This window comes from Stomoxys calcitrans, chromosome 1 (assembly GCF_963082655.1).
Source record: "Stomoxys calcitrans chromosome 1, idStoCalc2.1, whole genome shotgun sequence".
Lineage (NCBI taxonomy): Eukaryota > Metazoa > Arthropoda > Insecta > Diptera > Muscidae > Stomoxys > Stomoxys calcitrans.
The window spans coordinates 257,945,755-257,968,242 of NC_081552.1; the positions used below are offsets into that span (position 1 = coordinate 257,945,755).

Below are 22,488 nucleotides of genomic sequence, written 5' to 3' on the forward strand. Positions count from 1 at the left end.
CCCTTCGACATCCACCTTTAATTTGGCCCAGATCGGTCCAGATTTGATATAGCTGTCATATGGACCGATCTCTCGATTTTAGGTCTTGGCCCAAAAAAAGGCGAACTTATTGTTCGATGTTGCCGAAATTTGGGACAGTGAGTTAAGTTAAGCCTCTCGACATACTTCTGCAATATGGCACAGATTGGTGCAGATTTAGATATAGCTGCCATATAGACCGATCTCTCGATTTAAGGTCTTGCGCCCATAAAAGGCACATTTATTGTCCGATTTTGTCAAAATTTGGGGTACTGAACTATGTTAGGCCCTTCGACATCCTTCTTCAATTTGGCCCAGATCGGTCCTGATTTGGATATAGCTGTCATATGGACAGATCTCTCGATTTTAGGTCTTGGCCCCAAAAAAGGGGCATTTATTGTCCGATTTCGAAAATTGGATCAGTGTGTTGTATTAGGCCCTTCGACATCCTTCTTCAATTTGGTTTAGATCGGTCCAGATTTGAATATAGCTGCCAAATAGACCAATCTCTCGATTTAAGGATTTGAGCCCATAAATGGCGAATTTATTGTCCGATGTCGCCTAAATTTGGAACAGTGAGTTTTATTAGGCCCTTCGACATCCTTCTTCAATTTGGTCTAGATCGATCCAGATTTGAATATAGCTGCCGATCTCTCGATTGAAGGTTTTGAGCCCATAAAAGGCGCATTTGGTGTCCGATTTCACCGAAAATTGGGACAGTGAGTTATGTTAGCCCCTTCGACATCCTTCTTCAATTTGGTGTAGATCGGTCCAGATTTGAATAAAGTTGCTATATAGACCGATCTCTTGATTTATGGTGTTGAGCCCATAAAAGGCGCATTTGGTGTTCGATTTCGCCGAAATTTGGGACAGTGAGTTAAATTAAGCCCCTCGATATACTTCTGCAATATGGCTCAGATCGGTCCAGATTTGGATATAGCTGTCATATAAACCCATCTCCCGATTTAAGGTTTTGGCCCCAAAAAAGGCGCAATTGTTATCCGAAATTTATTATAGAACAGTAAATTAAGTTAGTCCCTTTGACATTCTTCTTCAATTTCGCTCAGATCGGTCCAGATTTGGATATAGCTGCCATATCTTACATACTTACTTTACTTTAATTGGCTATGACAGACACAGATGGCGCCACCTCTTCACGTAAAATATGGGCGAAACTTGCACTTACACTTGCTTAATAAAAATGTCAACACCCAATTTTCAAATAATTTAGAGAAAAGTTAAATTTTATTTTTTTTTTAAATAAATATAAAGGTATGAATGCATTTTCGTAATATTTGTGACAACTGCCGGATTACCCGCGAATGATGATTCTCTAAAAACGTCCTTCTGGTTAATAAAATTCGTTAAACGATTTCGAATAATTTAATTTACTTAATTTTTTTTTTTTTTTGTTTTTAATAAAATACGTGAGTCGGGTGTTGTGTATGTTGTGTAGACAGACATAGGTTTTATGTATGCAATAATTTAAAAAAGTTTCGATTTATTTCACATCTATATGTTTAAGCTGGAGATAAGGTGGTTCTTAAATAGCCTGAAATCAATCAACACAACAACCAATTACACATTTTAGAGGAAAAATTATGCTTGGCATGATTTACAAACCTGTTGCATTGGCATCGTTAATGCCACTGCCATTGGGTGAAGAAGTACATAAAACGGAAGAATTGTTTGATAAATTGGAATTTGTGCTGCCGCTACTTAAGGCTTGAACCCTTTGGGAATGATGTTGCTGTATGTTACAACTCATTTTCTTGTGATTCGAGCTAGATTGTGGTTGGCTATGGGAGAGAAGTGCAAAAAAACAGGATGAAAACAAGTAAAAGCGTGCTAAGTTCGGCCGGGCCGAATCTTATATACCCTCCACCATGGAGTCGAGTTCTTTCCCGGTATCTCTTTTTAGATAAACAAAGGATAAAAGAAAAAAATTGCTTTGCTAATTGAATTTTGGAGACCACAGTAGAAGAAAATGTGTAAAATTTCAGCCAAATCGAATAAGAATTGGACCTTTTTAGGGGCTCAAGTAGTAAAATAGGGAGATCGGTTTATAGGGGAGTTATATCAGGTTAAAGACCGATTCAGACCATATTTGACACGTATGTTGGAGGTCATGGAAGAAGCCTTTGTACAAAATTTCGGCCAAATCGGATAATAATTAGGCCCTCTTGAGGCTCATGAAGTCAAGATTCCAGAACGGTTTATATGGCAGCTATATCAGGTTATAGACCGATTTGAACCATATTTGTCACAGTTGTTGGAAGTCACAACAAACCACCTCATTCAAAGTTTCAGTCAAATCGGATAGGAATTGCACCCTCTAGTGGGTAAAGAAGTCCCGACCCCAGATCGGGTTATATGACGGGTATATCAGGTTATGGACCGATTTGAACCTTAATTGGCACAGTTGTTGGAAATCATAACAAAACACCTTATGCAAAGTTTCAGCCAAATCGGATAGGAATTGCGCCCTCTAGTGGGTAAAGAAGTCAAGATCCCACATCGGTTTATATGGCAGCTATATCAAAACATGAACCGATATGGCCCATTTACAATCCCAACCGACCTACACTAATAAGAAGTAAAAAATGCAAATGAAAATTTTGCCCATGAACATTCCACAAAGGAACAGGGGCAAACTTCTCACATAGCAATGAGTGCAGTCCGATTTAAGTTTGAAGCTCAATGATAAGGGGCCTACTTTTTATAGCCGAGTACCTCACAAATGTTGCCAGCCTTAGGAGGGGAAAACCACCGCTGAAAAATTTTTCTGATGGTCTCGCCAGGATTCGAACCCAGGCGTTCAGCGTCATAGGCGTACATCATAACCTCTGATAAGAAGTATTGGTGCAAAATTTCAAGCGGATAGCCTACTCCTTCGAAAGTTAGCGTGCTTTCGACAGACAGACGGACGGACGGACATGGCTAGATCGATTTAAAATGTCATGACGATCAAGAATATATATACATTATGGGGTCTTGGACGAATATTTCGAGGAGTTACAACAATTAGTATGCCCCCATCCTATGGTGGAGGTTATAAAAAGAGTCTTAAATGCCAACTGGACATTCTTACTTCTTCTCAGCATCTTTTTTGTTATTATATATCGCTAATTCCACTTCGGTATGTTGGGTGCTCATATGGCGTACCCATTCTTGAGGTGTTTCAAAGCGCCTAAAATGAAAAGAATGATTATTTATAAAAAAAAAATGGTTTGCCTTTTACTTACGTGGAACAGATATCGCACTGAAGACATACATGATCCGAAGTGTTTTCCTGTTGCTGAAATTTAAAAAAAAAAATCCATCAGAAATGCTGAGCATCTCATCACAAACTCGTAGTAATATATACCGATATTCTACGTCTCTTCTTTGGCACATAGGACGATTTTTGTACACCGGTTGCCTCACTCCCACCAACTGAAGTGGAACTGCTATAAACTGAAGAACAAGCCGCATTGGCCACTGCATGAGTCTCCAGATGCCTCAAAAGACTCGATTTATCCTCGCACACCTTTTTGCAAATGTCACATGCAAAGTAGGTGTCGAAATCATTTCCTGTCGCTGCATGGTTCGAGGACAACAAATGATTAGGCTCGGCGGTATCCATGCTGAGTGAAGAATTAGTGGCTGGTGGCGGCTCGGTTTTAATTTTTTGCATTTTGTAATCGGCATTGCTTACGATGTTCTTTTTCAGGGAGTGCATGGTGCTTGAAGGCGCTATCCAATCGGCCGGTTCTTCCTTTATCGCTACATACGATGTGGTGTTGGCCGATGTGGTTGTTGCAACCACCTGCTGTGTATGGGCTGGTGGTGATGCCGCTACTAAATGCTGCCTATCTCCCTCACCTCGGATGACCGTCGTTTGTTTGGGATGAGTTAAATGTTTAGAATAAACGAAACCATCACCACCTCCGTAGGCATCCAGCATGCTGCCGCCGCCATCTGAATGGTCATGCTCTGCATTGGACAAATGTATGTCCTGTTCATACAAATTGGAAGTATTCTCCTCTGGGCACTCCACACCACCTGTCGTTGGTGGCAAATAGTCTGAACAGTTTTTTGTGCACATTGGGTTGCTTGAGGTGTCCGTGTGTGGGTGAGAGCTTTCTCTTTGCAAAATTATCTGCGACGGTGGGTGTGGGGGATTTTCAGTCATACGTGAACATCCATTACATCCTAGTTCGTTGCACATGGAAGTTGTCGATTCATCTCTCAATGGCGCCGCCGACTCCTGCGTGGGATAGCAGCACTTTTCACCCGGATCTATGGCCACATGTTTGTTAATGGATATAGCATTGGACGACGATGCCATGTTGCCAATATTAACGGCCGCGGCTGGAACTGCTAGAGTGCCTATAGGTTTCGTTGATTTCATAATCACTGGACTTGTCTTGGGCAAACCGGAGGCACTAAGACCTCTGGAAACCGCTTGTTGTTGTTGTTGTTCCACCAAATAACGCACCGAGGTGGGACCAGTGTTCAATGGCATGCGTATCAAATTGTATGTGGCTGCATTGCTAGTTGAAACCGTCTGCTGAACATCTGACGTCCGATTCTGGTGCTGCATACTCGACGCCAGTGGGGAGGGGGTACGGCATAATCCTCTTATCTTTAGAAGTTCCCCACCCTTCAGGACCTCACTTAGAATATCATTTGAGACCGTGGCTTCGCCCACATACATGTATTGTACCAGAATTTGGATAGCTCTATGACTTAGATCGGGCGGAAGTACAATATGAAATTGGCCATTGGAGCCATTGGCTATGGGCGAGGTTTCAAATATGCTCGAAAAGAACTGACTACACGAACTCAGTATGAATTTATGTGCTGATATGCCAACGGTGGGCATGGAACTGTTCGCTGATAGTGTACTATTGGAGCTGTATAAAACGACATCGGCGTATTTTTCATTCCTTAAAGAAATAAACAATTGCAGCATTAATAAACCTTGGAAACGATTTGATGTTGCAAAACGTTACATACTTGTATAAAGTTGCCACGGAAGAGTTCAAATAAGTTGAGTGCGAGTCCCATTTGAGGTGGTAGTTTTCAGCAGTCATTTTTTAAAACTATGCATTGAGGCTGTAAAGAAGAAACCCAACAAAGAAATTTCGTTAAATAGCAAATAAACATCTCATAGAAGGTAAGAATAGCGGATTATCGGTTTCCAGAACTGTTTTTCTAAGCCCGTTATAACACAGAAAAAATTTACTCCTAAACCTGGTAATGACTTTAGAAAAAAAACTTTTCAACAAAGGTGTTTTATTTTTTCTATCACGGCAAGTGATTGGTAAAGAAGGTATACGCTGAACATATTTTTAATTGTACGAATTAAATTGTTATTTAATGGTACAAATTGTGTATTGACCTATACTGTGTTCCCTTCAAACATATGCAACGCGAAAAGAAGTGCGAATGAGTCAAATAGATGTCTAGCTTCTATCACATACAAAACACAAAGTGGGTTGGCTAGACAAAAACAAGTAAGAGAGTCCTAAGTTCGGCCGGGCCGAATCTTATATACCCTCCACCATGAATCGCATTTGTCGAGTTCTATGCCCGGTATCTCTTTTTAGGCAAAGAAAGAATATTGAATTAGAACATGCTAATGTGTAATATTTCAGTTCATCCGGATAAGAATTGCGCCTTGTGGGGCTTAAGAAGCAAAATCTGGAGATCGATTCATATGGGAGCTGTATCAAGCTATTGATCGTTTCAGACCATACTAGACATGTATGTTGAAGGTCATGAGAGAAGCCGTTGTACAAAATTTCTTCCAAATCGTATGAGAATTGCGCCCTCTAGAGGCTCAAGAATTCAAGATCCCAGATCGGTTTATATGGCAGCTATATCAGGTTATGCACCGATTTGCGCCATACTAAGCGCAGCTATTGGAAGTCATAACAAAACACCTCATGCAAAATTTCAGTCAAATCGGATAAGCATTGCGCGCTCTATTGGCTCAAGAAGTCAAGAGCCAAGATCGGTTTATATGGCAGCTATATCAGGTTATGCACCGATTTGCGCCATACTAAGCACAACTATTGGAAGTCATAACAAAACACCTCATGGAAAATTTCAGTCAAATCGGACTAGAATTGCGCCCTCTAGAGGCTCAAGAAGTCAAGAACCAAGATCGGGTTATATGGCAGCTATACCAGGTTGTGAACCGAATTAACCATACGTAGCGCAATTGTTGGAAATGATACCAAAACACTACGTGCAAAATTTCAGTCAAATCGGATAGAAATTGCGCCCTCTAAAGGCTCAAAAAGTCATAACCCAAGATCGGTTTATATGGCAGCTATATCAAAACATTGACCGATTTGGCCCATTTACAATCCCAACCGACCTACATTAATAAAAAGTATTTGTGTAAAATTTCAAGCAGCTAGCTTAACTCTTTCGAAAGTTAGCGTGCTTTCGAAATACAGACAGACGGACGGACATGGCTAGATCGACTTAAAATGCCATGACGATCAAGAATATATATACATTATGGGGTCTCAGACGCATATTTCGCGGTGGTACAAACAGAATGACGAAATTAGTATACCCCCATCCTATGGTGGAAGGCAACCCTAGGCCAAATTTCCCCAAATCGGCATATTGGACGATCATGCCAATATGGTACCCAAATGAAAATTATTTAGGAGTACATTGCGATTATGAAATATTAATGAAGGCTCAGCGGAGCGTGCCGAGTTAAGTTTGTCTTGTGCATATTTCGGATGCATATTTCGAGGTGTAACAAACAGAATGACGAAATTAGTATACCCCCATCCTATGGTGGAGGGTATAAAAATATCAAAATAGAAGCACATAGTATGCTGTAGAAAAATTCCGGATGTCAGCAAATAGAATGGAACGCAAATTGGAGGACATTGCTGAAAGTAAACGTGGTATTTACAACGTGATTCGCCTGCGTTCGAATCCTGGCGAGAACTTCGGACAAGATTTGAAGCGGTGGTTATCCCCTCTTAATGCTGGCGATATTTGCAAGGTACCATGCATGGTCATTCAGATACAGATTTAAGTTCCTTTTTGCCATAATCCACAAATATGTCCAGTTTGAGGGGTGTGGAGGGTGGGGCGGCCACCCACGTACTTAGCCCTGAAAAAATCTCAGCATTGAGCTCTACTCTCAAATTTTTTAATTTGAATCCCAATTAAATTTTTAAATTGAATTTTCTACTTGTACAATGACTGCAAAACGCCGTGGTTGGGTTTAACTTCATATGGCGTCAAATATCGAAAGTAATCAAAAAAGAGTAAAATAATCGATTAACAATTTCGATATTATGATATCGATTACGTTGTCTATTGTTTATGTATACAAAAAAAAAATACCATCAGAAAATAACATTTGTGTTGCGTTCAATCTTCGTATTGAAAATTAAAAATAATTGTTGGAATATTGTTAAACTCATTTTGAATGCACGGGTTAACAAGATAAGGGCACACCAAGTAAAATGTCGGGCTATCCAATTGACTTGGAATTTGATAGGAAGCTAATAGATTTAATCAAAGCAAATCCCATGCTATATGAAAGGGATCTTAGGAGCAGCCCGTACACAGATATGAAAAAGAAGTTCGAATTATGGAGCCACATAGGACAATCTTTGAATAGAGAGAGTAAGTTTGTAGCACAGTGTCCTTCTAAAAATTATTTTAACACAGCTCTTATTAGCAAAGGACTGTCTTTTGCGTTGGAAAAGCTTGCGTGCGAAATATCGTCGAGAAATGGCCAAGTTAGGCAAAGAATCAGGTTGGGAACTATTGGACAACATGAAATTCATTGAGAAGCACATTAAATATCAAGGGTAAGCTATCAAACATTTTTAACATTTCACCCATGACAAATTAATAAGTGCCCCAAATGCTGTGTATAAATTAGCAGAACGCAGCGCAATTTAAAGAGCCCCGAACACCAAAGTGTACCGTTTAATTACTCCATGGAGGCTGAACAACTAATCGAGGAAATCCACGAGGAAGATGACGATCCTCTTCAGGAGGCTATGGACGAACAAATCAGCACATTTGTACCTGCCTCCTACACTAGTCGTGAGAAAGTGTTTCAATCTCCAGCCACAACTTTAAATACCAGCACAAGTTCCAGCATGCAATACAGTGGCACAATGAAACGCATTGAGGCTCTGCTAGAAGGTCTGGGAGGCGAGAATCAGCTCAAAGCCGAAAAGCGTATTGTAGCATATTTATGCAAATGCCAGTTGAAAACTCTCAACAATGAAGATGTGGATGATGTTGATATTTAAGTTATAAGAAATAATTAAAAAAACAAAAGATTAGATCTTAAGTACGACAAGACGTATAACCCATTAAGTAAAAGGCTAGACATATTGATCAGTTAATAAAAAACAAGCTAAAGGAAAAACAAATTATGTATAAACTACCTTTTTAATAATGCAAAAAGCTGCTAAGAGCTATTTTGACTTTACGAGAAATATGTAAAATTTTCCACGAATGTTCGACTCAAGTTTTAGCTCAGCTTAAGGGTCTTTCTATTTATAGCCGAATTCCAACTAGGTTAACGTTAGTTTTAAAAAGCTTTGATTTTTGGATTTAAATGGAACTCTGTATCCCAAATACGAAAGAACTGCAAATGCAAATTTTGCCCATGAACACTAAGGAACAGGAGCAAACTTTTCTCATATCGATGAGTGCAGTCCAAGTGATTCAAGTTTAAGCTCAATGATAAGGAGCCTTCTTTTTATAGCCGAGTCCGAACGGCGTGCCACAGTGCGAAACCTCTTTGGAGGTAGCCAATCACGGATATGTGGGACTCGGTTTGTTTGTTCCCTAAAGATTGAAAAACGGCAGAACCGATTTTCTCGAAATTCTCGCATATTGTATAGGTTGGTCTAGAAGGAAACATAGGCTATATAATTTTTCGGTATCGGAAGGGGGACGGACCCTCCCCCTTATGGCAAAAACACAACCCAAAATCAAAAGTGGACCGATCGGAACCATATAGGTATCAAATGAAAGGTATTGGAGAGTAGAATACGAATATGGCATTAAAATTTGAGTCAAGGTACCCATCGGACCGCCCCAAACAGACGTTCGTTTCAATATGGGACTCAAATGAAAGGTATTCGAAAGTAGATTTCGAATGTGGCATACAAAATCAGATCGAAGTATAGGGGGTCACGCCAACCCTCAAAAACGCCAGTAGACCCATTATGACTATATGATACTTGGCTGAACCGATTTTCTTAAAATTTACATAGATTGTGTATGTTTGTCTGAAAGGAAATATAGGCTATATAATTTTTAGATATCGATTGGAGGCGTCCATCCCCCTTACCCCCAAAACGCCACCTACTTCAGAAAGTGATCCGATGGGCACAATAAGGATATCAAACGAATATGGTATTAAAATTTGGGTCCAAATCCCAAAACTCCTCTAACAGATATATTCGAAGTTTATGTCAATATGGGACTCAAATGAAAAGTATTAGGCAGTAGATTACAAATATGACATAAAACATTAGGTCCAAGCTGGAGGTCGCCCACCCCCAAATGGGCATATTAGCCGACCATGGCTATATGGGACTCAAATGAAAGGTATTAGGGAGTAGATTACGAATATGACATTAAAATTTGCGTTCAAGTCAAGGTGGCGCTTTTCCTCCTAAAGATACGTCAAATGGGTTATTTGACCCATTATGACAATATGGAACTCAAATGAAAGGTATTTGAGAGTAGAAAACTAATTTGAAAGCCATAAATTTTGGGGTACGCCCTAAAGCAGCCCCTAAACTGAACTTCATTTCCGTTTGGAACAAAGAACGAATTTGATTTCTATTTTCCCCTTCAAATGTCTCCAATGTCACCCTCCAAACGGTTCATATTTACTGGCCATGGCAATATGGGGCTCACAGGGATTTGGAAGTGCAGCACGAATTTGATGTCCATATTGGAGTCTAAATCCCTCCCTCCCCTAATGAGAACATTACCCTAAAGACGAAGAACATTACCACCAGGAACCGAGAGGGGGCAAATTCTTACACATCAATGAGTGCTTTCCAATTCAAGTTTAAATAAGTTTATGATAAGGGACTTTTTTTATAGCCGAGTCCGAACGGCATCCCGCAGTTCGACAACTCTTTGGGGAAAATTTTTTAAATGACCATGCATGGTCCTCGCAAATTTCGCCAATATTAAGGGGGGATAAACACCGCTTTGTTCGATGTTCTCGACAGGATTCGAACGCGTTCAGCGTCATAGGCTACAATGGCACGAATTCGATATCGGCATTCAAGGCGAAGTGTCCCCACCCTAAAAAGATATTAGAGAGTTAAATAAGGCGCAGCGGAGCAGGCCCATTTCGGCTAGTTTTTATAAAATTGAACTTTTATGGGGGTTTTCTTTCAAATTTCTTTTGAACGGAAATTCAAGAAATCAGATTTTGGCGATGTTTCCATGAAAATCAAATTTTTACGACATTTTCAATGAAAATCATATTTTGTTGAAATCTGCTATGAAAATTCGAAAATTCAAAAAATTTTCTTCGACAAAATCTATTGACGATGAAATCACATTTTGATGGAATTTTCCACGATTTTTTTACTTTTACTACCATTTTTATTAAATTTTTATTGTTAAGCACTAGGCATGTAAGTAACTTTTAAAATTGTCGAGACAAACCCATGCTTGTTGTTGCAGCAGTACAAAATGTGGTATTTTTTGTAACTGTCACTAGGTATGTTTGCTAAAAATAAACATCGATTTTTTACCTAAACAAATTTTATGCGTTTTTTTTTTTTTTGTAGAAAATGAGGATTTTTTCCTGCGTTGCTTTTGTGACACAATATTTTAAAACTAATCAATGCGACCAACCCAGCTAGCATACATACATATATATACACACAGGGAAATATAGGACATCCTTGTTTCGAAGAAGAACCCATACATACACACACCTCTCCTAATTCAAATTCATTGATAACAATAATAATACAATACGGCAGACTTGTCTCACACCCGCACTTAGTTGGCATATTCTTGAAAATATTTCCATGCGATTAATGGAGAGCCTGACGCTCCCTGGCGCGCTAATCGATGAAAGCGGAAAATGAAATCGAGTTATTATTGCCCTCATCACAATACAACACAAAAGGAAGTAAAAGCTTCAGTTAGCCAGGCCACCCCACAGCAAACAAAAAGCAGTAGCAGTGGCACCCTCTGTACGATGACGGTGGACAATTCGTGGCAGTCACTGTAACACAGTCCAAGTGCGACGAGGCATTAACACAAAAATATTGATTGATTTTCAAACAGGCACAGACATATACAAAAAAATCAATAATTTGTACAATTTCCACAAGGCACAAGTAATTTTTCACACTGCATTTCGTGGTCATTGTTTTAGGTTGATCCTTTGATGATGCGGCCAGGTTTTGCAACATATTTTGCGATTTTTGAAATTAAGCGCCTTTTCTGGAATTACTTTTTCAAACACACACTTTTTCTAACAGATGGATGTCTGTTGACGGGAAAATTCTTTCTGTTAACTTTTCTACCCAGACATGGGCATTGGCCGCGTGGTTTTATGGCTTAAAGAGTTTTTCACACATGGTTCTTTTTTTAATATACTTTTATACACTTGTTTCAAAAGTTCCAAAAAAAAACACTAATCCTCTTTAGGGGAAATTGTTGTTTCTGTTTTTTTTTTCTTTGTTAAATGTTTGGTGTTTGTTTAGAATAAAAGTATTATTTTTGTGGTACATACGTGCGTGCGTGGTGTTGTGTGCTCAAAAGTCAAAGTAAAAATGTTTGAGAGTCCTTAGTAGTCCTTGTTGTGCTGTTTTGTTGGCGCTTTATTTATGCTGCTGCTGCTGCTGCTTCTTGTTTCCTTTCGGTGACAACAACGACGACAAGATGGTGATGATGAGGGTGTTGGTGTGTCTTTCTCTGGCGTCTTCGTTGTTTAAGTAGTATATGTTTGAGAGCATTGTGTGTGTGTGTGTGTGGTGGGGGGAGAGGGAATTCCGCTTTACAATGGAATTTTTGCGCGCTTTACACATTGTTTTCTCTTTTTCTCATTCTCTCTCTCTCTCTGTGAGGTTTATGTTGCCCTCGTCGTCGTTTACGACATCGTTAGTCACCTCGTATGTTTTGCTCTCAGTTAATATAACCACCCATTATGGTGAAGGCTCCCACCCATCTGGTTTCAAATTCACAATTACCGTTACAAATCCATTGTCTATATTGGGTGATTTTGTGCGAGGGGAGAGAGGAATTTTCATGTTGATTTTGTTTATTTTATTTTTGAGGTGTTTGTACCCGAACGAATTCCGTCTGTTACTGTTGCTTTATATGTTTGTTGTCTGTTGGCGTTATTGATTTTATTCATTTCATTTGTCATGTGGCGTCGCTAATTGTACTCGTATGGTGTCATGACGCCAGTTTAGCCGGGCCTTAACTCATAGATTAACAAATTATTTGGTTAATCAACAATTATGGATTAATAGTGGAGATGCCAAGAAAATGGTGGGAATATCTTAAATTAATTTTTCCTACATTAAAAATTTGTAATGTAAATTCAGCCAAGGCAAATCTTTTCTATTTTGGATCGCGTTAAGCATTATTCCACAATACAAATGCCTTTTTAGAACGTCTAATGAATGGAATGTAAAAATACGAAGAATGCTTTGAATGGAAGGTAAGAATCCCAGGACAAATACCACTTTGTTGCTATTAGAGATGTGCACGTGAAGGATTTTTCACTTACGCTCACGAGACAATGAAATTATTTACACTCGCTCTTGCATGACTTTTTTATGTCGACTCACATTCACGCACGCTCACTAGAGACAATTTTTACTCAGGCTCGCACACGCATGACAGAAAAAATCACGACTCACGAAAAACTTGCAAATCACGGTTGAAAAAATATTTGGTTTTTTGCAAACGTCGGCGTTATATAGGCGAACAAGTAGTACTCTGTTTATAGAAAGGAAAATGGCAAAAAAATTATATTAGCAATCCTTGAAATCATTATGGCTAGCATTGCCGACATTTTTGTTTGTTTTATTGGTTTATACGGTTAGTTTTGTTTAAAAATGTTAGCCACTTTTCAACGCAGAATAGAATACCAATCCTAAGTCGTGATTTTCTTATGAGTCGTGATTGCCGTTGTGAGTCGTGAATCACGCTCACGCACGAATAGTTTTTCTTCAGTCACGTTCCATGCTCGATCACGTGATTAGATTTGAACCACTCTCACTAATTACGTGACTCATGTGTGATTCACCCGATTCACGTGCACACTTCTAGTTTCTACACACAGGGCTAGAGATGGGCAATGGGTAAAGACCCAAAAATGTATTTTGGGTAAATACCCGGGTATTTACCCATTTATAACCAAAAGCTGGGTATTTATAATTTTGCAGATATCTTGGGTATAAAAACATTTTTCATAAAATTGATGATTTTGTATTCTTTGTATGTAAACCTGAACTTCTGATCTCATAAATTCGTATTTAAGTTATATATAGCCGCTGTATAGACCGATCTCCAGACTTAAAGTCTTGAGGCAATAAGTTGCCCATTTTTTATCCGATTTCAATACCCCTATTCATTTCTGTGAATTGCGGTTCAGATCGTACTATATTTGGATATAAGTGCCGTTGGAGCGACCACCCGATCTCCCGGGTATTGAGGCCAACAAAGATCCATTTATTACCCGAATTCGATGAAATTTGGCACAGTGTGTTCTGGCAGACCCCTACCCATTCCTATCACATGTGGTACAGATCGGACCATATTTGGACCGATCTCCCGATATAGATTATTGAGCTCATAAAAGGAGCATTTTTCATCCGATTTGGATGAAAGCTTTGGGTATTTAGCCGGTAGAAATCCATCTCTACGCATGGCTCGATGCTAGGGGAGTGAACAGTTGTCGGTGTTTATATTGTAGATCATAGATAGGCAACAACACACAACCGCACATAAATACCTGCGCTTGTGGGCATAGGAAAAACGAACAGAAGCACATTGATTGTGTTGGCAACTCGTGTGCCTTCGTTCGGTCTATGCATTGTTATTTTACATAGCTCATATAAACACAGTTGTGGCTGTCCTGAGTCTGCCGAACACATGATTTTTATATGTCCCAGGTAAACACAATTGTGGCTGTCCTGGGTCCGCCAAACAAATGATTTTTATATGTCCCAGGTAGGGTTCACTGGGGACACGATATAACTTGTTTAAGGAATATAATGATCTCAGGAAATTATAAACATGTACCTGATTATAAGTGCCTGGTTTCCTTTATTCAGGAGGTAGGTATAGAGGTTTAGTTGTGTTATCCTGTGATATTAGTTCGATGTAGTTATGGATGTGTGGAGTCCATATGTACATATGTATAGTGCCTAATATTACGCTTATCTGATATTTCTCTTCCTTGAATCCATTCGAATTTGACTCACTAGCAATAAGCACCCTCGACTGAAGACAATGACGTAGTAAGACTCAACGCTACTGCTAATATATAAGCCGATTGTGCTTTGCACAATTGAGATTTTGAGAGAGCTGCACTTGTTTTTTAGCCTACATCACCTGGGAAATACTTTTGAAGTGTGGCAGCTTGGACGGCTGTTTCTGGATATAACCTGGGATATGAGAGCTGTGTCTCCGCTATTAAATTTCAAGTCCAAAAAAAAACACAAACACAATTTATTGTTTTTAACTGCGTATGTGTGCCCATCACTGTTGTAGATACTGAAACGTTGCTATTCTATCGCCTGCATGATCATAACACGGTCTTGAGTGTAGCAGTCATGAAATGCGTCCACTAGTATGGTGATAACTTTGGTGGAATGACTATTAAGGCGTTAACAACCATGGCGATTTAAAAAAGGGACGAAGAACTTGGCAGTATGGGTTTGATGACAGTTAACTTAGAAAACGATATGTCCTTGTAGCGCCGTTGTCGGGGATGAGAAGTTTTATTTATTTTTTTTACAATTTTTTAAATTTGTAGATTTCACAAAACGATTGATCGCCGCGGGAACGCTATGATAATAACTCGCCTTGTCATATCGTGTATCATAGGCACTCAGTATTTAAGTAAGGGATGGGGCTGACCGGCCTCTCCCTGAAACTCTCCACTCGATACCGCTTAGTAGTTGCGACTGCAGGAGTAGCGACAAGCTACCGGCTCTCAGCTGAGCTTGTCGTGATGACGATGAGCACAACACAAATGGGAGCTTAGAGTTCGAACCCGTGTGATGCTCCTTTCCATACCGTGCCGAGCCAACTATTGGGTTGCCCAAAAAGTAATTGCGGATTTTTCATATAGTCGGCGTTGACAAATTTTTTCACAGCTTGTGACTCTGTAATTGCATTCTTTCTTCTGTCAGTTATCAGCTGTTACTTTTAGCTTGCTTTACAAAAAAAGTGTAAAAAAAGTATATTTGATTAAAGTTCATTCTAAGTTTTATGAAAAAAGAAATTTACTTTCTTTTAAAAAATCCGCAATTACTTTTTGGGCAACCCAATAGTTTTACCATTTAGCCCAAGAGTAGGATTGGAGTTCAGTTGGCAGATTCATAATTAATATTCCGACAACCTTTCTTTTCACTTCAGTTTTCAGGTCATTTTCCAATGCTAAGTTTGAAAAAAAAAATTTAAATTATAATATACATCGATAAAGTTTAAGATATATAGCAAAATTGTTATTTTTTTGTATTACTTTGATAAAGTAAAGTTTTATTTGATTATTATAATCTATAAAATGTTATACAGATGAATGATTACTAAAAAGTAAGTATGTTAAGGGGTTAGTGAATTTATTCTACACACCAGCCTGATCTTCTTCGGCAAGTTTTGCCACTTTAGTGGGAACTTCACTGTTGTTACCATTTTCTTCGTCATCTCCCAAGGCCTCATCGGCGCTACGCTTTTCCCCTTTATTTTCCTCGCTGGGTGTATCCTTATTAACCTCCTTCATAGCTGCTGATTCTAGAGCAGATTGATGCGATGCCGAGGTATCACTTTTCAATAACTCTCTCAGCAGCATAGTAGCATATGCAGCGGTGGGTAGACAAAAGTCCAAAACAAGAGCCTCGTATTTATTCTCACCGCCTTTTCCCTTCAGATCATCCAAGGTTTTTCCTACGAGCTTTTCAAAATCGGAAAGTATAAGAGTTTCCTCGGGAGTAGCATATGAGCAGAATTGCCATGACATTTCCGAGGGTTTTATCAATAGTTTACGGTATGCTCCAGCCATGGAAAATGTTTTAACATTGTGCTTCAATTTCTCTGAGCTTAGTTCATATTTGGCTAAGGTTTCTTCATACCATGAAGCAATTTCATTATTTGGGTAAGTGATATCATGACCGGGTAATGGCAAAACCACATCATATATGCTATAATTGCCAGATTTAATATCCTCTTCATCTAAGGCTTTGACCTTGCGTTTGAATATGGATTCATTGCTGTTCGCGTTGGAATTTCCGTTTCCGTTTTCATTTTCTGCTTCAGTCTTTTCATTGTCTGGCTTTGTTTCTTCTGATTTTTCATTGTCTGGCGTTGTTTCTTCTGAGTTTTCTTCGTTGGCTGCCACTTCTTCCTCTTGGCCCATTTCGGCAATTTCAATATCCTCATCCAGATCATCTTTGTTGCGATATACTAAATCGCCAACCATAAGTTTAAGACCAAATTCTTTTATGCGGCGCGAAGCCATTTCATTGAATATCAGACTTTGGAAGGCATGAGGATATAAAAGCAACATATTGCGTGGTATCTGAAATATAAAAACAAATCTTTGCATTGAGCCTGAGTAAGACAAAACAACCTCTTAAATATACCTTTCTCAATGCACTGGCATAATCATTTTCTCCATACTGCGCCAAGCCATCAAGCAGTTTCTTTTCTATGAAACGATCGGTGCGAAACATATCAGCCGCTGCCTTTGAATCCCTGTCTTTCCACCATTTCTCACGTATGTTCTTGAGGAAATGCATATCGTTTTCCCTTGGCTTCAATATTAGTTCACAAGCCAATTTATAATCCGCTCTTAAAAGGGCTACACCTACTTCATAGGTGGGCACTGTTGCACTATTGCCAAAGCGTTGCAAACCAAAGTAATTGATGAAGCCCTTTTCCTTAATGCCTTGCAAGGAATTCTCAATATTTTCTCGCTCCCCGTCCAAATGTCTCAAGGCAATACGAAAACGATTCCCCTTAAGTTGGCCCAGTTTCAAAACCTCTTTGTGAAATTCAAAATTTCCGATTTTAACGCCATACATCTGCTTGATGGCTCCTACAATTTGACGAGGTGTTCGTTTTTTAATGCAAAATTTCTGTGTTGTTTTTGCTCTCTTATCCTTGGTACCACAATAGTTTACTTGGGATGGCCTTAAACTAAAAAAGAAAGAAATCAATGAGTTTTGCAATTTTTTTAAGTTGGATTTTTTCTTACTTCAATTTATTGGCTATGCCCACAGCCACCTCACTGGTGTCCAAGTTTTCTTTGTGTACTAGGAAGTGCACGTACTCCTCGGGGAATGTCCAACGGTTACGATCCCGCCCCTTAGGCTTCATTACTCGTATGAATTTCTTTTCCTCTTCCTTGCCCAAATGTTCACCGCCTACGGTGGAGCTTACCAGTTTACCCTCATACAATTTCTTAATAATTTTATGAACATCGGTACGTTTATCCTTGTCCAATTCCGTAACATCGACATGGATTTGAGAATCATCATTTCGAGTATTATGATCGTACTTGGCATTGGCCAAATCTTTAATTTGATTCCAAACCTCTTCTGAAATAACGTCCTTCAGCGATTCCTTGGCTTTTTCCAACTCCTCTGGGCTAAGAACTACAATGAAATGTGAATATGTTGTAATCGCCAACTCATTTTTCAATCTTGTTTTTCAAACCTACGTTCTTCTTTCGCCTCTGGTATTTCCAAATTATCCAATTGCAATACTTTGTCATTAAGATCAATTTCATTGACATGAAAATCGGAGAACCGTGATTTTAAAACGCCAGTAAATCCTTTGCCCTCACTCACATATTCAGTTATTCCAACCTGATCTTCTTTCAAACTTACTCTAACGGTATAATTCTGTCTGGAATTGTTAAGCTCAGGGATTAAAATTAGAGCCGTTGCCAATGGGGTCATATTTACCTATCGCGTTTAACGAATCCGTCTCTTTTGCCATGACCACTACTACCGCCACCATCACGTCGCCGATTGTGGAAGGGTTTTCTATTATCGTTGTGGTACGGTCTTTTCTGGTGCCTATTGAAACGTTTATTCACCTGTTTGCCCATTTTAATTTTTTAATTGCAATTTGCGAGAAAAACCAATGAAAAAGACGGAAAACGTGTCGAATAAACAGGCGTAAACCTAAACCGGCAAATGAGTATACGAAATTAGTTGAAAATGCAGGGTATATAACGTTATGAGTATCATAATCGCTGAATCATTGTAAACGTAACGCAATAATTTCATTAAGATTCTATATATTGTATGTTCCTTCATGGCGAAACAATTAAAGGCGGTCTTATTTGTACAACAACCACAAATCATACGGAGCAATCTGCCATCTTGTCATCAAGCTGATCGACGTTTTGCCAACACAAACAAAGTAATTTGAGTGCGTGTGTGTATACATGAGCAAAGAATATGCAAGAAAAAAGATAACAACAAAGAAAATATAAAGAAAAATCTGATATCTTAATACCGTCAAACCTAGCCGGATGTTAACAGCTGTTCGCGTGAGACAATCTTTTAAAATTCGCCTTGGGAGCAATCTTGTCATCAAGCTGATCGACGTTTTGCCAACACACCCAAAGAAATTTGTGTGCGTGTGTATGTTCATGTGCGTACATGAGCAGAAGATATGCGAGAAAAAAGATAACAAGAAAGCGAATGCAAACAAAAATCTGTCATCTTAATACCGTCAAACCTGGGCGGCTGTTAACAGCTGTTCGCGTGACACCACCTTTATAAAACCGTCTTGATATTGCTCTTAAAAGTTGTTACGTTGTTGTTGATGTTGTAGCAGTGTGTTGTATACTGAGGCGGCAGCGCTTGCCATTGAAAGACTCCATTGGGCCACGTACAACCGGCTGCCACATATTTGTATGTGAAGGTGGCGATCCTCGTTTAGCTCCCTTCTAAATAACGGATTTCCTCGGGTACATTATGGCCATTAGTCCCTTTACGGGATAACTATGGGCACCATACGGGCTGGAACTCTGAGCTCCGATCTTTGTGGTGTTCCTCGTTATCACCAAAAGTTCAGCTGGGAGCTACCCGGTGGTTCTACAGGTTGCGGATAGTGGAATGCTTCATACACGAAGTAGCTGCAACTGCAGTCGCGGACAAGCAGCGGTACCGTGTTGACAGTCCGGGCAGAACCAGTTCTTGCTTAAGTAATGAGTGCCTTTGATGCTCAATACGACAAGGCGAGTAATTGGCCCCCTTATAAATAGAAACAATGACCATAATGTTCCCGCGTCAATCGGTCCTATTGACCGGAACGAGCTTGCTCACCTATAGGAGCTTGACGAGCATCGCCACTCCCACTTGCAAATATAGCTAAGTCAACGACAACAACATGATCATTGGTGCCGTCCAACCTATACGGTGTATTGCATTACGACCGGTAGCTCAGAGCTGAGATTTTCGTGATGACGATAAACACCACCCAAATCGGAGCTTAAAGGAAATTTTTAATTGTTTCGCGAGCGGAATTTGACAGTTATGTGTTGTTTTATTTTCATACCAAAAGACGTTTTTTATCTGCACTTATGGTTTTATAATTTATAAATAAAACAACAAGAAGTTGAAACGAACCATTGAAACCAATAAAACGACAATGATGTCAAGCGTTGCCACTAAATTTTTGTTTGCCATTTTCCTCACTATAAACAGAGTTCTACTTTTTTACCTATTTTCCTACAGCGTTTCGCCGCCGTTTTTTTTATATGAAATTTGACAACCTGAAAAGTTGAACAGAATACTTATTCGGTGAATCCTGAAATGCATTATGAAGTTTTCATCATTAAAATGATTTCTTTGTGGAAACGATACATGGGTTTTTGAACTTTTATGTTACGCGCTGTTACGTTACGCATTGGTTAAATTGAATGCTTATGAGAGTCACGGCAACTCTGACACATGTAAACAAAATAATTAAAATTATAAATTCTGTCGTGTTTTTGGTTTTATCATGGTTTATATACATTTTCCCTCCAATTTAACGGAGGAGGAGCATATGCTGCAAGCAAAATATCAAAAACTTAAGAAAAAGGTAAAATATTAAAGTATTCGTATTTTTGTCTTACAGATTATATTTATATATAAATATTCTTTCTTTTCATATATAGAAAAAAGCTCTCCAATTGATGAAGGCTCCCAAGCAAGAGCCTGAAAAGCCAGCCTTGAAACGTCCCACTGATGCTCGTGATGCCCGCGAAGTGGCACGAAAGCTAATAAAGAGTGGAGCTATACCCGCTATACAAAAACAACAGACGAAACAAGATCAAACATCTTTCAAGCGACCAAAGGGACAGGAACGTAAAAGACCAGCTCCTGAAACGTCTGTGGCAGCTTACCAGCCTTTCTCTTCAACACAAAACGATGTGGCACAGGAAACAATTATAAGCGAAATTATTAAAGAGGAACCACGTATGCAAAATTTATACCAACATTTTGCTTCTGAAAGGGATCGCGAGGAACGTGGCCTCAGTGACAAAAATACTCCTCTGGATGCACAAGGTGATAAACCACGTGCGGGCAATACTATATTTGTTTCCGGCAACAAGGTTACCGAGGATTATCTGAAGAAAACTTTCAATGACTATGGCACCATCGTAAATGTTTCAATGGAAATAGAAAAGAGGTAAGTGGGGAAAATTATCTTTTCATTGGTACGCCCAAGCGTTCACACTGATATTTTATTACAATTTTGTTGTAGTCGTGGCTTTGTTACATTTGCAAAGCCTGAGTCTGCTGACAGGGCCATTGCTGAGATGCATGGTAAGAGCGTTAATGGTATAAATCTGCAGGTACAATTGGCTCGTCGTCAACCTCAAATAGAGCCAATTAATGATGCATCTTCTTCAGCGGTGTGGTCATCTATAGGTAAGTGCAACTTGTAGTGTAGTGACTATAAACGAATATTGACATTGTTTTTTGACATTGTGTTTTCTTTTATGTTAGCCGCCAGCAAATCTCAAAAGGGTAGCCATAAGGATCGTCGCGAAATGGTACAATATGATGTTGATTTTTTTCAATAAGATTGCTGGACAAGCACGACACTTTCATTTAGCCTTAAGTTAGAAGTAAGTACAGTATACTTTTCTATCAATTCCACTTAATAAATAATTTCAAACCATCATGTCAACACCAAAAAAGTTTTCAGAAATTAGAGACTCTCACTCAAAAAATTTTCGTATAAATTGGGGGCTCATATGGATGTACATGCACTTAAAGTTTTGTATTGTACACCTAATATTACAACAGGATATAATTAGACCTGGTTGGTATTTGCTCCTTTTTAAAATATGTACATGTATCGAGATTTCTGAAAAACTATTCACGTGATTGATTGATAAAATTAACCGAATAGACCGGCTTAGCACATCCTACGTAATAATTGTGGAAATTTGCCTTCGAGGTATTATCGTTAATTTCTACTAAAAGCACAAGAATAACCTTTTAACATTCTATGGGTTGCCCAAAAAGTAATTGCGGATTTTTGAAAAGAAAGTAAATGCATTTTTAATAAGAATGAACTTTAATCAAATATACTTTTTTTAGACTTTTTTTCTAAAGCAAGCTAAAAGTAACAGCTGATAACTGACAGAAGAAAAAATGCAATTACAGAGTCACAAGCTGTGAAAAATCCGCAATTACTTTTTGGGCAACCCAATATATGAAAAAAAAAAACATTAAAATTTGCTAAAGTAACGGTAATTTTTTCTAAATTAGGACTAATTAAATTGTAGTATTAAAAAATTACAAAAAATATTTTTTATCGTTAATCTAATAATATTTACACGTTGCAAATTGCAAAGTTTGCCCATGAACATTCCACTAAGGAACAGGGGCAAACTTCTCACCTATCAATGAGTGCAGTCCGATTCAAGTTTAAGCTCAATGATAAGTGGCCTCCTTTTTATAGCCCAGTCCGAACGGCGTGCCGCAGTGCGACACCTCTTTGGAGAGAAGTTTTACATGGCATATTACGTTACAAATGTTGCCAGCATTAAGAGGGGAAAGCCTCCGCTGAAAATTTGTCTTATGGTCTCGCCAGGATTCGAACCCAGGCGTTCAGCGTTATTGGCGGATATGCTAACTTCTGCGCTGTGGTGGCCTCCACTTCCACGTTAAGAAATCAATGTTTTGTTTATGTTTTGTGCATTGTTGTTGTAGTCACATATTTCTATGTAGAGGTAGC

The 22,488-nt window shown here is 39.0% G+C and overlaps 4 protein-coding genes across 7 annotated transcripts; 2 read left to right on the forward strand and 2 right to left on the reverse strand.

Annotated features, from left to right (window-relative positions):
• Nucleotides 1-1,241: 1,241 nt before the first annotated feature.
• Nucleotides 1,242-12,491, reverse strand: LOC106084460 (uncharacterized). 3 transcript variants are annotated; one of them, XM_013248156.2, is made up of 7 exons: nucleotides 11,792-12,123; nucleotides 5,020-5,118; nucleotides 3,386-4,949; nucleotides 3,264-3,316; nucleotides 3,110-3,208; nucleotides 1,642-1,817; nucleotides 1,242-1,570 (listed from the first exon to the last, which is right to left on the reverse strand). In XM_013248156.2, exons 2-7 carry the CDS (start codon nucleotides 5,094-5,096, stop codon nucleotides 1,539-1,541), a joined length of 2,001 nt encoding a protein of 666 aa, XP_013103610.2. In that variant the 5' UTR covers nucleotides 5,097-5,118; nucleotides 11,792-12,123; the 3' UTR covers nucleotides 1,242-1,538. The 3 variants fall into 3 exon arrangements, with proteins under 3 accessions (XP_013103610.2, XP_013103611.2, XP_013103612.2); XM_013248157.2 differs by lacking the exon at nucleotides 11,792-12,123 and adding an exon at nucleotides 11,376-11,453; XM_013248158.2 differs by lacking the exons at nucleotides 1,242-1,570; nucleotides 1,642-1,817 and having other exon boundaries at nucleotides 3,106-3,208; nucleotides 11,792-12,491.
• LOC106084461 (uncharacterized) lies at nucleotides 7,372-8,435 on the forward strand. 2 transcript variants are annotated; one of them, XM_013248159.2, is made up of 3 exons: nucleotides 7,372-7,671; nucleotides 7,727-7,859; nucleotides 7,934-8,435. In XM_013248159.2, the coding sequence occupies exons 1-3, from the start codon at nucleotides 7,509-7,511 to the stop codon at nucleotides 8,310-8,312; spliced, it is 675 nt and encodes a 224-aa protein (XP_013103613.1). In that variant the 5' UTR covers nucleotides 7,372-7,508; the 3' UTR covers nucleotides 8,313-8,435. The 2 variants fall into 2 exon arrangements, with proteins under 2 accessions (XP_013103613.1, XP_013103615.1); XM_013248161.2 differs by having other exon boundaries at nucleotides 7,937-8,435.
• Nucleotides 12,492-15,721: 3,230 nt separating the features above from the next.
• Nucleotides 15,722-18,449, reverse strand: LOC106084466 (pseudouridylate synthase 7 homolog). The gene is made up of 5 exons (XM_013248167.2): nucleotides 18,204-18,449; nucleotides 17,957-18,144; nucleotides 17,492-17,891; nucleotides 16,878-17,433; nucleotides 15,722-16,813 (listed from the first exon to the last, which is right to left on the reverse strand). The coding sequence occupies exons 1-5, from the start codon at nucleotides 18,347-18,349 to the stop codon at nucleotides 15,863-15,865; spliced, it is 2,241 nt and encodes a 746-aa protein (XP_013103621.2). The 5' UTR covers nucleotides 18,350-18,449; the 3' UTR covers nucleotides 15,722-15,862.
• Nucleotides 18,450-20,204: 1,755 nt separating this feature from the next.
• LOC106084437 (negative elongation factor E) lies at nucleotides 20,205-21,453 on the forward strand. The gene is made up of 4 exons (XM_013248120.2): nucleotides 20,205-20,337; nucleotides 20,414-20,928; nucleotides 21,004-21,170; nucleotides 21,249-21,453. Exons 1-4 carry the CDS (start codon nucleotides 20,257-20,259, stop codon nucleotides 21,323-21,325), a joined length of 840 nt encoding a protein of 279 aa, XP_013103574.1. The 5' UTR covers nucleotides 20,205-20,256; the 3' UTR covers nucleotides 21,326-21,453.
• The last annotated feature ends 1,035 nt before the right edge of the window (nucleotides 21,454-22,488 follow it).